Source organism: Erpetoichthys calabaricus, chromosome 2 (genome assembly GCF_900747795.2).
Source record: "Erpetoichthys calabaricus chromosome 2, fErpCal1.3, whole genome shotgun sequence".
Classification (NCBI taxonomy): Eukaryota; Metazoa; Chordata; class Cladistia; order Polypteriformes; family Polypteridae; genus Erpetoichthys; species Erpetoichthys calabaricus.
The window spans coordinates 109,387,691-109,401,665 of NC_041395.2; the positions used below are offsets into that span (position 1 = coordinate 109,387,691).

Consider the following 13,975-nt stretch of genomic DNA (forward strand, 5'->3'; position numbering starts at 1 on the left):
AATTTGATCGGTCAATTCATAAATTACTATAGTCTTCCATGCCTGTCATAACACTTGTGTCTACATGTTGTTATAACATTCAGTAAGCTTTGACTTATGAGTTTTTTCTCCAGAATTTATGTTTGTCGTCATCTTTCGTCTTCTCTGTTGTTCCCAATATTTCTTATTTTCCAAGTATGTAAGGATATATTGGTTGGCTACCATCCAAAACTTTCCCCATTTTGGTAACATGACTGTAATGGTGATTTGGTGGGGACCAAGAGTTTTAGAAATGATTCTGCAAACAATTCCAAGCTGATAAAAATTGAGAACTCATTTTCTGTACATTTTTGAGAATATCTTCTGATTGTGACATGATAGTAAGAATTCCATTTTACTATACACTGACCTGAGCAGAACATTTTGTGCCTGTACAATGTGTCTGCTTATCCAAAACAGCTCTTATTGTTAACCAAAGTATTCATAAAGTTGATGACAATTAGTCTTTTAATTGAGTTGAATTATCTAGTAAGGTCAATAACCTGTCCTTACTTCAAAATATTACATTTGCTTATCTTTACAAACCAAACAACTAAAAACAAAAACACCAAAATCTGCCATACTGTTTTCTCTGAATTTCTCTTATGTGTAATGCTACAGCCCCCTAAAGAACTGACCAAATTTGACTTGATTTAAGTTAAAAAAACAGTTACTTCAAAGAGAAACATTTTACAAAATAGAGCATTTTCATCTTTTATGCACATCATTTTGAATACTTTTTAAAAGTACGGTTTAATGAACATCTTACTTCCAGTTGAGGAAAGTATCCGAATTTGAAATATTCTGAGATTGTTAAGATCATCAAATTGAAGGCTTGAAATATTTATTTCTATGTCGATAATATTGCTAACATGATTTAAGAGTAAACAGTATAACCCTATTTACTGGTATTTAAACAACAGTCCTGGGGATTACACGTTTAATTGTTAGGGTTGCAAGACTGCAGTGCAGGTCCTGTTCATTTGAGAATAACAATATCTAGACTGAAGGTAAGTAAAATAAGATTTGCACAATGTCTGGAGACCTCCTTGCATGTAATTCCACTACAGTGTGCACTTGCCATTACCAAAGCAATCATCACCCTAAATGGGAAACAGAAAGTGGATGGATGGAGGGATGATATTCACAATCCAAAACAACTGCTCTGTAAGTATTTATAATGTTATGATATGGATGTATTGAGGTAACGTAACATGCTGTTAGATCACAGGATGAAAAAGTAACACATAAATATGTATTATCTAAAAATTAAGGCCATTTAAGAAAAGACAAGTGCTACATAACATGAGCCATTATTTCTTCACCTCTCACACATATAGCATTTTTCACATTTTTTAAAATATTCTCTGCAATATATTCCCCAAAAATGCACTGCTGTTTAAACAAACACTTCCTCCTTTATTCCAGGCAGACTAATGGTAGCAGTTTATTTAGACCAGCGCGTTTTTGATATGACCCATCAGAGTACTGTGAAAAAGAATGAGTGAGGCAGACTGTGTGCTGTTCTTTATTTCCCTATAAGGAACAACTCACTATATTGTCCTAAGAAAGTTGCATAAACGTATTAAGTTCAATGCTTACTTTATATCAGTAATGTGCTGTATATAGTATGACTAATGTGTCTTGTAAGTTATATATTAATACACACGGTGAAACATGCATGCAAGATATGCATGCACAAATTAAAGTAAGAAGAACGTGTCTACAGAAGTTATATAGATGAATTCTCCATACTGCCATCAAACATTTCTAACAGATAATGTATTTCTGATATTATATCAAGTAAACTGCTATGCTGTAAACATATACAGTATTGAATATAATAAAAGTGAACAGGTGTGAAATATACAAATGCTCATAAAAATGAAAATATGAAACAATAACTTTGCAAAAAATAAAAGGACAAAAAGTGACAAGTACCAGAATGGATGAAAACTTTCAGCCAAATATGAGGCTGTATAAAAATGTTACTTACCAGAAAAGCCTGATTTCATCAAAATGTAGGAAGAAAAAACACAAAAGCAAAATATATATCGTATTAAGGAGGAAAGAAAAAGTCTTAAAAAGTGATGTTTTTTAAAGAAAAAAAAAAGAATTTGACTTTTTCTTTAATTCTTTCTGTAACAATTCTAAAAATGTTAAACTAAAAAAGCAGGCATGCAAAAGGCAAAAAAAAAAACCAAACAAAATTTCAAAAGCAATAATACTATAATCATTGCTAGAGTGGAATCATGGAATAGTATTCTTATATATTAAAAAAGTAATTTGAATGTGCTATATGTGTTCTACATATTTAAAAATAAAAGATTGTGTTAATTGTGCTTTATAAAGTGTCTTATGATATTGATCTCTGTGTCAAAGCACTATATAGAATTAAGATAAATTGATTATTTTTGACTGATTTTTTTCCCAATACAAGGTATCATGCCATATACTGTACATCCATATCACGTACAATATAATTCGAAAGAATGACAATGCTAAGCAACACTCCATCCATCGATTTTCTGCATGTACTCTTTTAGGTCAGGGTTATGGGGAGCTGGCAACAGCGGGTGGAAGAAAAGAACCAGCCATGGATGGAATGACACATCAACATTAGACAGGGCTTGTCTAAAATAAAATAACATGGGCAGCTGAATATTGTTATAGTAGAATTATAATTATCACTGACATCTGTTCTTGGTGCAAAAAATTTTCCACTTTAGGAATGGTGATATTATTAAATAATATAGCATTTTTCACATGTAGTTTATGATTTTCCACTTTAGGGATGGTGATATTATTAAATAGTACAACATTTTTCACAGGTGATTTATTTTAAGTCAACTGAGCTTAACATAAACTTAACAAAAACAATATTTTGAATTTCTGTTAAAGCTATACCATTCATCTATTATGAAGCCTTACTTCCAATATAAGAGAAGCTAGCTGAATATGATAAAAGGCCATAGCACTGTGTCCCATAAAGTGTGAAAAATGGACAAAATATTTAGAATTTCTTATTATGGGTCCCCTTTAATTACACTTATCCTGATACACATAGTTCTAATGTTAGCTAAACTCTTGTTCCTGTCATCTCTTCAGTTATGTTAAAAGTTAGATATATAGTTTTAAAACACACTGCTCAGGAACTAAATAAGGTAACCAAGAAAAAAAGAGGCATTTTTGCCACCCTAACTATACCATACAGTATCTATAGATTATACCATGTTTCATCGTGCAAATAAGCAGAATAAAATTGATGCAACAACGTTGACTGCTAATGCTAAATCTAATAATACATCCATTTATGTAGCACATTTCATATTCTAAATGCAGTTCAAAGTGTTTTAAAAGAATTATACTACAAAGAGCAAGATTTTGCCTTTTTCCTATATATCAATTCAGATTGAATAGTAATAATACTAATAATAATAATCACGAAAACTCTCATCTGTCAAGATGCAAGGGACGAACAAGGAAAGAAAAACAGTGCAAGAGAAATTATGAAACAATGGGCATATAGGCCCCAAACATCTTCCCATATACAGTAGAGGACATCAGGTCTGACCAAGCAGCAGTACTATCCAGGAGTACAAGGACTTTTTGTGGTTATTAGTACTGTACACCAAATTCTTTCAGGGCTTTCGGTGGAAAAGTATAGGAATCAACCTGAGCTAGACAGAGAAGGTAAATCAAGACTAATGAACCTTAATCAGCACACTCAGGGTGAGCACTCAGTTAAATGCCCAGCTATTTACCTGACAGTGCATCACTATGCAGGAAATGAACGTCACAAACTTGTAACAATAGCACAGCAGCGATGCAGCGATTGTATTTTTGACCTGTGAACACCTGCCTTGTAAAGTGCCATGTAATGTTGTGGCCATGAAAAGTGTGAAGTAAAAAAAATTTATCAACTGACTTACAGTACTTATGCATCCTTTTTGGAGATGAACCTACCAGAAATAAACAACATATACAGTACATACAGTATGTAGACACATGCTTTTAAAGAACTTATGCAATACTTTCTTTAAATGATGTTGCGCTAGGTTCACTGTGTTTCATGGTATACCCTTTTTCTTGATTTGATCATTGTTAACTTGATGTTATTAAATAGGGCATTACCATTTTAAAACCTTGGCAACTACAGTGCTATTAATTTACACAAACTCCATAATTTATCTAAGATCCATAATCTATAGAAAAATAATTTGATGGCAAAATTTTTGTTTTTTTCACCCGAGATATTGTTTAAGATTTCATGCTACATTATAGATATAGTAGATAACAATTTGCTAGTAGTTTATAATCTTGTCCCAGTGGGGGTCCTCGGTAATACAAGTAATACAACCTTTTGAAAAATTAATCTAGTAAAACAAACAGAAAAAAAAAATGATAATCAATATTTTTTAAAGTGTCAGGTATGTTGAATTCCATACTGGAATGCTTACCTATCATTTGTGCAATGGTTTTCTCATACTCAGCCACTATTTTTCTGTGAAAAGCAAAAAAAAAAAAATAATGAGTAAAGCTTTAAACTGTTGTGAATAAAAAAGAAATAAATACAACAAAGAAAATGTACTGAATTTGAGGACACCATGTTGCAGCTAAAACACGTACTTCAGATTGCCCATTCAAGATTACTTTACAACATGTCTTAACATTGTGGAATCTCCAGACGTGAAGCAAGAAAGTATAGGAAAATCCCACAAATCCATTTAAAAGTACTTATACTGTATATTAGCTTAGAATTTAAATAGTGCAACTGACAGCCAATAGAGTCGAGTTGCTAACGATCAGTAATTCTTCTGTTTCTATCAAGTCCTTTTTGAACACAAGTCTTAACATTCTGAGGTAACTAATTCCAGCATGTGGTTATTGCTCACATTCGTTTTATATATTGTCACACACGTGTGCTTCGGAGACAACTTCAGAGCTCATCAAATGGTAATTCCACTCTGAGTCAGGGGTTGGTGCCATCACTTAACACTAGAATTCCTGAAGCCTACAAAAAAACTTGTAATCCCGCCCACCTTAAATCCCCTTGCACCTCTCCATCAGCGTCTTTTGTTTTGTAAATGCGTTGATCAGCACAAGCAGCAAGCAGCCTGCTGTCCCATTCCACCCAATACCCCCCTCGATGGAGCTCAGCTTGCGGGCAAAAAGTTCTCTCAGCTCAAGCTAAGGCTCCTTATCTGTGTGTGATGTGCCTGGAGTTGTATAGCGTATATTATACAGTATATCGTTATTTGGAATACATGCATTTCATGTGTGTTCCGTGTCTACAAAGATCTAGGTAAGTGTAAGAAATGCAAGAAATGCTGAACACATACCTAAAGCAGAAACGTTTTCAATGTTATACTAATAATGACAAGAAGTGTATGATGTGTGAAGTCCAAATATCAAATAAACATGTGCGCTTTTATTCAAGAATATAACCAAATGGGAAAAAAAAAGCATTCGACTTACATGTGGCTGTCAATGAGTTAAAAACTCAAGCTCAAATGTCAGTTCACATGTATTCTTACATGTATTCTTGAAAGGTGCATGATCACAACTATTAATAATGGGAATATTGTCACCACCTCACAGTATGATACTAAACCCATGGCAACTCCGACCAAAATTACTCAATTTGCCCTTTTCTGTTACCTTGCATCCTGGTGTATGTGTTCTTTGTAACTTTTCTTGACCTATTTATCTCCTTTTTTCACTGATGTATCATCTTTAGTACTGCTTTTTAGATTTATACTGTATCCTTCCTGGATTTATATGGCTGTTTTTAAACAACTGATGCTGAAAGTCTGTCAGATGGTTGTCCAGATTTTAGCCAGCGATACATTTCTTACTTTTTTTGTTTTGCATTGTACTCATCTGTAATTTTGTATTGTTTCAAAGTGCCTTGGGATGTTGATTCTGTTAATGTTGTTATATAAAACAGAGATCGAGTGATTCACAATGAGGCGGCATATTTTTAAAGTGGTTAGCACTGTTAACTCACATCACTACCTGAGCAGAATTTGCACATTGTTCCCATGTTCAGTTGCTGTTTTTTTCAGGTAAGAAATTTTCCTTGAATATAACGCTTGGTGTGAGTAATAGAATGATTGGTTCCTGCTTTGCTGCAAATGCTTTTAGGATGGACTTTGAAACTTCTTGACCCATTAAAGGAAATACATCAGTTTATAGATCAGGGTGGCTAATATATAGATTAATCATGCTATCAGTTTGCCCAATCATTCTGGGAGACTCCAGCTCTATAATGTTAAAAGTGACTAGAAAAATTATATTAATTATATTATTAGAATTTGTTCATTAAACTGGTTACCTCATTTCATCAACTTCAGTTCTACTCTCTTCGTATTTTCTTTGCCATTCTATTACCTCTCTTTCTTTGGCCACAATCTGAAATGCAACAATAAAAAAAGGTAAAAAAAGTAATACTGATTCCAGAAAATTTAAAGCAACATGAAGAGAATCTCAACAAATGCAACCCTCGTAACATATGATGGAAAAATCTGATGGAAATTCAGCAATCAACAACACGTATCTATTGAAAAAATAAATACAAGTTGTGTAATATGTCCAGTATATAATAAGAAATACTGCTGTGGAAATTTAACACAACAGCAAGGTGCCGATTTCACCCTTGTACCCTAGTGTTTTTGTCAGGGTCCTCCAGCGTCCTTAACTCATCCCAAAGACATTCAGATTATGTTAACTGGTAACTGTAAACTGGCATTTTATGACTGATTGTTAGTGCCTATACAGGGTGCCCAGACATGGACTTGGTGCCCTGTAGGGGGCTGGTTTCTTTCTTGAAAGAGATTCTGCTGGCATCTACTCCGTGTCTGCATGTGAGGCTGCTCCAAGCATTGCACTGGAACCATCATTCCATGTCTTAGGATGGAAGGCCCTTTTAGTTGAAATAAGGAAAATAAATGCACAAGAATGTCCTGTTTTCAAAATGTAATGAGGTATTTTAAATTGTTACTTGTCAAGCACAACCTACACTTTGTCACATTGTGCATTCTGCAAACAAAGTCTGAAAATGTTGGGGTAGATTTTGATGATGTCCTGGGAATGTAAATAAATAAATAAAGCACAAAAAAGCAGAACATTACTAGAATATCACCAACTCATGGTCAAATCTTTCTGCCATCTGGAGGATACCAAGAAACGGCAAAGCAGAAGCTTATAATATCTGGACACAGAGGGCACTGAAGAAATTGAGGTTGATGAAAAATGTAACAAATGTATGACATGTGTAGAAGGCTGCCAGTTATATAAAAAGAAGATTAAGACATTTGATTGACCATAGTTATGAAAATGATTGACTGGCTTGAAAGGTGAATGAAGGATATTAAAGCAAATGAAACACTAGCCAACACAACGCAATAGAATTCAGTCAACTGGAAGATAAAGATCAAAATTGCAAAGAAAGTCATTGTTGGTTATCTGAATTAGTTCATTAATTGATTCCAGGACTACATGGTATTGTACATAGTATGAGGAAAGATTACATGAGTTGAACATTTTCAGTTTAAGAAAATTGATATTAACAGGTGACATGAATGATTTTATTTAAAAAAAAATTGGTATGACAAATTCAGGCCATTCATTTAAAATGATTTCAACAAGAACACAGGGTTGGAACAGTTGGAACTTGGAACAGTTGGAAACTTGTTAGGGTTAATTTCACAAAATGGTGGAGCAGGGGTGGCAAACTCCAGTCCTGGAATTTCGCAGTGGCTGCAGGTCTTCATTCTAACCCTTTTCCTAATCAGTGACCAGTTTTCACTGCTAATTAACTTCTTTTTCCCTTCATTTTAATATGCCTGTTTTTAAGGATTCAATGCTTTGAATTAATTATTTTCTCAATTAAATGACAGCCAAACAGAAATCAAATGTGAAACAAGTCAACAGTTGACCAGCTAAATTGGGGTTTCAAACTCCCAACTAATTTCACTTCAACCAGTTTCTTAATGAGAAGCCAATTCTTGCTGTTAATTAATCTCGTTATTTAATTCTGTGGCTTGTTGCTGCTCTCATTCTGATACAGCAGACATTTCCATAACTTTTAATTTTCTGTTTTTTCTAAGAACATTGTCAAAATGTTTTGGAGACCTGAGAGATAAACCTTACTGAGGCCTTCACCTTTCATTATTTTCAGATATTGTGTGATGGGCACAGGTGAGCTGGTCATGTGGCACTTTGTTTTGTGTCTCATTATTGTTTGGTAGCTAATTAAAGAAAAAGAGCGAACTAAGGGGCCTGAATCAAGTTAATTAAAATTAAGGCAAATGAAGTTAATTAGCAGTAAAAACTAATGAAGAAGATGGTTAGAATGAAACCTGCAGCCACTGCAACACTCCAGGACTGGAGTTTTCCACCCCTGTGGTACAGAGTAAGATTTGAGGGGAACACAAAATTCGACTTGATGTTATTTTGGAGAAATTACGTGGATACGATTGACAAGCTTTGTTGGGCTGAATGATCTGTTCTTCTCAAAACATTTGTAATATTCTAATGTTTTACAGGAATACCTTTAATTGGAGTTTTTATTGCCCCTTTCTCTTTTATCACCTGGATAAACTTCACTTTTTATATTAACACTACTTTATATTTGCATGATTTTGCTATGCTTGACTATTGTGATTCTGTTCTGCTTTATTGTATGTTTAACTTAATATGGATTTAATGTTGTATAGTGTAGGACTTTACTATTATTGTATTATATTTATCAACACGTATTAGTGATATGAATCTATACTCGATGCACTATTTAGGAATTAATTGAGTTGAACATTGCAATGGGTACTGGTACAGTATCTATCTGTCTATCCTTCCTTCCTTCCTTCCTTGTGGGGAGTTTGTAACTTTGGTCCTTGCTCTGTACTTTTGCAGTAAATCATCACCGTTACCTTTGTGTTTTAGTATAATACATACTTTTAATATTTTGATCTCTTAGTTGTTCAGTTCTAGGTCAAGGTGACACATAGAAAAGGTGTTTCACACTGCAAATTCAAGAAGCATAGGAGTGATTTGAAGAAACAAACAGGAATTTCAAACAGAACCCTCACCTTCTTTCTTGCAATTTCCAGGGCAGAGTTCAGGTCTTCTTGCTCTTCACTTTTTGTTTCCTCCTTTTCACTTGAAGGATATAGCATTAGTTTTGTAAACAAAATGTCATCTGCCATTGAGGTGTCCATTTGCTAAAATCAAAGCAATGCATACGATAAAATTTCCATCCATATGCATATGGTTTGAAAATTAAGAATGAAGTAATGCTCAGATCACCAGAAATGATAATGAAAAACAAGCAATATACAATCAACATATTATATAGTGTGTTAACAGTAAATGGTACCTATTTTGCCTCCCCAAACAAAGGAAAGACTCCAATGAGACCAAATAACCAAAATAAGAAGGTTTATTACACAAATAATAAATGCAAGAAGGGTTAACAAAGCAACAAGCTCAAAGTAGGAAAACAAAGGGAAAAAACAGTAAACACAATCACCTTCCAAGCCGACTAACAAAGCCTCTGTCAAACAAACTTCCTAGAGAATTTGTTCCCCTTCAAACAATGATGCCACAGCCTAGTTTTCCATCTCCAACACCTCTCAAATGTATCTCGCCTCTCAACCTCCCATTTTTTACACCCCTGTTTAGTTTTCTTTGTGACTCCAAGTTCACTATCCTTCTGGCTGAGAGTCTCTTTTAAACCCTGGCCCCTATGTAATGCCAAGATTAACCACAGTTCCCTATAACATTTCCTGGGATAGGGTTAGCCTGTCCCTTGAAGAGGGGACAGCAGGTCAGAGATCCATCTACTCAAACCTGCTGTCCCTTCAGTACAACAGGAGTCAGTTCTTAATGTGCAGCAGTGCTCCAAGTGTAACTCAGTCAAGTGTGCTGTTCAGAAACTGGCTAACACTGACAGTCATAGTCTTGACAAGGAATTTCAGATTTACATACAACATATCTATACAACTAGGCAGGCAGTTTACTGCAAATGGCTAGTGACATTACTTACCCTTCACTCCATACATCTTGTCATAAACCACTGAGCAAAGCACTAATCAGAATGTACATGCTTAATTTAAGGATGCAATGTATTAGCATAACTAGAAACATATTTCAATTAAAACATTTAGATTTTACTTGCCAGCACGTTGCTTGACATATTTATATTTTCAAGTACTAAAGTAGAAGCATTTTGCTCAGTTCTCATATGAAAAGCAACACAAACTGAAAAACAAACAATGAAAGAAAACAAGTGCTAAAAATTAAAACCATAAAATGTAAAAAAAAACATGCAAAGAATGATCCAAGTCCTCATGATTTCTGTGGTCATAACTCTTAAAGGAGGGAGTAGGTCAGAATCTTAAAGAAGAACATAAGGGTTATTAAAGAATCAGAGTATACCAATGAAGGACCAGAGGTACCACCCTGCCAAACCACTGGTGTTAAACTGATCCTGTACTAAGTATGCCGTTTGTCATGTTCACACTGGTGAAATTCTGTGTGTCTATTGGTAGGCGACAATATGGAAAATATATGACTAATGTAGAAATATGCTTCTACAAACTCAATGGAACAAAGGAAAAGAGAGCAATTGTGTGTTACTATAACCCTCAAAAGCATTTTCAACAGAAATATTCCATCTGGAGGGTGAAAAACATATTCCACATGTATTTTTTAAAACGGGTTAATCAATTATATGAACAACTGATTTGGTGATCACACACTCTCCATCTATGACATACTCAACTTGACTCTGCTTTATCTGACAAGATCTGACAATACTCTCAAAAAACAAATTGTACTGAATTTTGCTGTCTAGAGCCACATGTAAAGTTGGCTCCGAGTTGTGGCCACCCCATAAAATGGATTAACTGGGTTCAGTGGGTTCAGCCAATGAATTATGGGGACATATACCAAAGCATTTTTTTCATGGTTTATTTATGACACTATGTTTTACTATATTTTGGGCAAAAGCAATACAGTAAGTTACAACACAATGCACAATTTAGTGGTTGAATTTAAGGATGAGTTTTGGATTCATAAGGGGTATACTTAATGTCCTATGAACAGTTTTTTAAGTGAGTTCAGTTAAAGTCTTTTTTGAGCTATTTTTAAAAGAGTAGTCGAGCCATTAGTTAATGTTCTAAATATACAAGGTCTGTTAAGAAGTTCAAAAGGAAAATCAAAGTCAAAGTCTAAACTTTGTGTGAGCTAATCTTGATATTGTTATTTATGCTGTGGCGGACGGCTGGGGCCTATGCCCAGCTGGGATGCCCCTTCAGTATATGTTCAGGGGGAGCAGCCATAGACTATTCAATATCTCCCCCTGAACATTAGATGGCAATCCCCTGGGTTGGAGCGGTGCCTTGGTTTCTTGCTGGGCTCCATGGAAATTGAAGTTTGGTGCAGCCCTGTTGGGTTCTGCAGGCACGGCCAGGGGATGCTGCAGCGGGGTCCTTATGGGCAGTGTTTTCACCACACCCGAAAGTGCAGCCAGAACTCGGCAATCAAGCATCTGGAGCACTTCCGGGTGCCTTATAAAAGGAGCCAGCAGCCAACACTGAGGAGCCAGAGTCGGGAGGAGGAGGACTGAGGTTGCCTGGGAGGAGTGGTGGAGGAAGAAGAGTGTGGTGTGCTTTATTTTGGTGTGCTTGGGACTGTGTTAGGGCTGAGGGACACGGGGAAGACGTGGACCTCAGCTGAAGAAGAAATAAATCATTTTGTTGATTTTACACGTGCCTCCATGTCAGTCTGTGTCAGGCGCGTATATAGCACCTTTTACAATGCGTATTACTTGTATTTTTCTGTGTGTTTTTTAATTAGTTTTATTTATTATTTAATTTCTATTTGTCCATGCTTTGACCATGTGCCTTTTATTTTGTGGGTGGTTCTCCAAGTGATGGGGCTACCTGTCCAGCACCACTGAGGAACTACACTCAGCTCTCTAAAGGCTAAGGGGACACACAGTTCCTTGCCCTACATTGTATGTGGTGGGTGTTGGCGAGTTCTCTTTTGATTATTGCTGTGGTTTTGATTTACTGGATTTTTTTACCTTTGTACTCTGTTTTTTGACCTCTCTTTGGATTTGTGTTTTTGCAACTTTTTTGTCATTGGATTATCTATTTTGTGAAAGCAACTTCATCTGGACCTGTTGTGCTCTTTGGAGTTTGTTCTACTATAGAGCATATTTTGTGAAATAGATCTTTTACTTTATAAAGATTCTTCGATTGCCTTTTTGTTACACAAGCTAAAGATTGATGGACTCTTCCAATTGTGGTTTTTTTTTGCAACAGGATTTTGGTCTTTAAAATAAAATTTTATCAGTTACCTATTTTGAAGGTCTGCTCCCCAGCTACTTTGGAGGCATCATTTAGGGTTTTTTTGTTTGGAGGAATTATGCATATCTTAACACTAACAGTAAGGTAATTGTCTATAACTTACTGGAGTTTGAGGATGAAAACAAAAGACTTTATATTGGATGTATACTTTAATGTTCAATTTTCCAGTTCAAACACATTTTGTTTTTCTGCCTTTGATATTAGATTACAATTCTTGACTTGGTTGAATGATAGGATTGCCGAGGTTAGGCTTGACACTTGTTTACCGTTTTCATTTTCTGGTTGCTATTTTCATCCGTGTCTGATTACACCTCAGACATAAGATACAAAAAAAATATAATTTCAGAGAAACCATAATGTTAAAATAACATTCATTACAGGCATCAGTAAAGGTGGTCCATCAGAGTCATTTGAATTAACTATTGAATCTGCTTTCAGAATGAAAACTCTGTTAAAAAAGATCTGGATGAAATTCTGGGACAAATTTGATATGAGCTTATCAAATAAGACCATTGGACTGAGTGGTTTATCATTTTCAAACAATCAAAATTACATATCACACACACCATATTTAACATTTTCAATAGTTAAATACAAACCTGCAATTTATGAATAAATGGGGATGGACTGGTTTGATCCAAGTCTGGCTCTAAGTATACAAGCTCTCCACTATCTTCTCTTTTCTGTGACATTCTGTTCATCAAGTCATCATTCAGGTCTGTGGCCTCTCCAAGCAGAACCTACGTGATATGAAAGGAAATTAATTATGGTGTTTCAATTTAACAAGAATAAAACACTTTAAACATCAAATAAGTACGGCAATAATTCTTTTTATGGATATGAAACCAAAAGTAACTTGCTGTTGCACTTGTCCTTTGGGAATGGCCAGCTCATTTGGCCACCTCACTGCTGCTTTTCAGTGCCTTTCCCAAACTTGCCATCTCCCTTCTCCCTTTTCTAATACGCATTCTGTCCTACTCTTAAAAAAGCCATCTACACTCATTGTTGAATCTAATCCCTAGGTTAGAACCAGGATTAGGTTAGGATCACTTCTGGAGACAGAGCTCAAACTTTCGTGGTAAGTAACTCCAGGCTTAGAGGGCTAGAATCGTCATGTGTACAGAGTGCAGTGGATTTCTAACTTGCATGTCTGACCATGCAGCACTCTGCTAAGCCCTGAGTAGGTCAGTTTCTGTGAGATTTGCAGCATCTCATTGATAATTGAGTGCCCCAGATTATGAAACACATCTACTCCTTGCTGACCTGAAATTTAAGAACTGGCCTCTCACTAACCCTCTGGTGTGTCTGAGCTGCATGCAGTGTTAACTGATTTGCTGTACCGACAAATGCTGCCACATAATTATATCCATCTTTAGTATTAAAAAGAAGCAAAATTGCAGTATGAAAATGTAAAGACTTTTGGTGTTATACAGCAGGTGCATTTTCGGGGTTGTCTGACTTTATTATTTCTACACCCCCTAGAGGTTTCATATCAGTGTCAGTGCTTCTAATGACATGGTTTACAATTTCCTAGTGGCATGTATCAACCTGCTGAACTCTTGAAGAAAATAATAATTTTT

At 35.3% G+C, this 13,975-nt stretch overlaps 1 protein-coding gene across 18 annotated transcripts in view; it reads right to left on the minus strand.

Annotated features, from left to right (window-relative positions):
* Positions 1-13,975, minus strand: part of LOC114645325 (uncharacterized) — a 239,951-nt gene that overhangs the window by 16,894 nt on the left and 209,082 nt on the right. For 7 of the 18 annotated variants that reach the window (XM_051922684.1, XM_051922685.1, XM_051922676.1 and 4 more), the window contains 4 exons: positions 12,995-13,135; positions 9,111-9,242; positions 6,356-6,432; positions 4,479-4,522 (listed from right to left, as the gene is read on the minus strand). The exons of 3 other annotated variants lie outside the window; for them this stretch is intronic. In XM_051922684.1, coding sequence (XP_051778644.1) covers positions 4,479-4,522; positions 6,356-6,432; positions 9,111-9,242; positions 12,995-13,135 — 394 coding nt within the window. Of the gene's footprint in view, positions 1-3,220; positions 3,981-4,478; positions 4,523-6,355; positions 6,433-9,110; positions 9,243-12,994; positions 13,136-13,975 lie in introns of those variants that run through there. 8 more of the 18 variants (XM_051922686.1, XM_051922678.1, XM_051922687.1 and 5 more) reach the window with 7 other exon arrangements.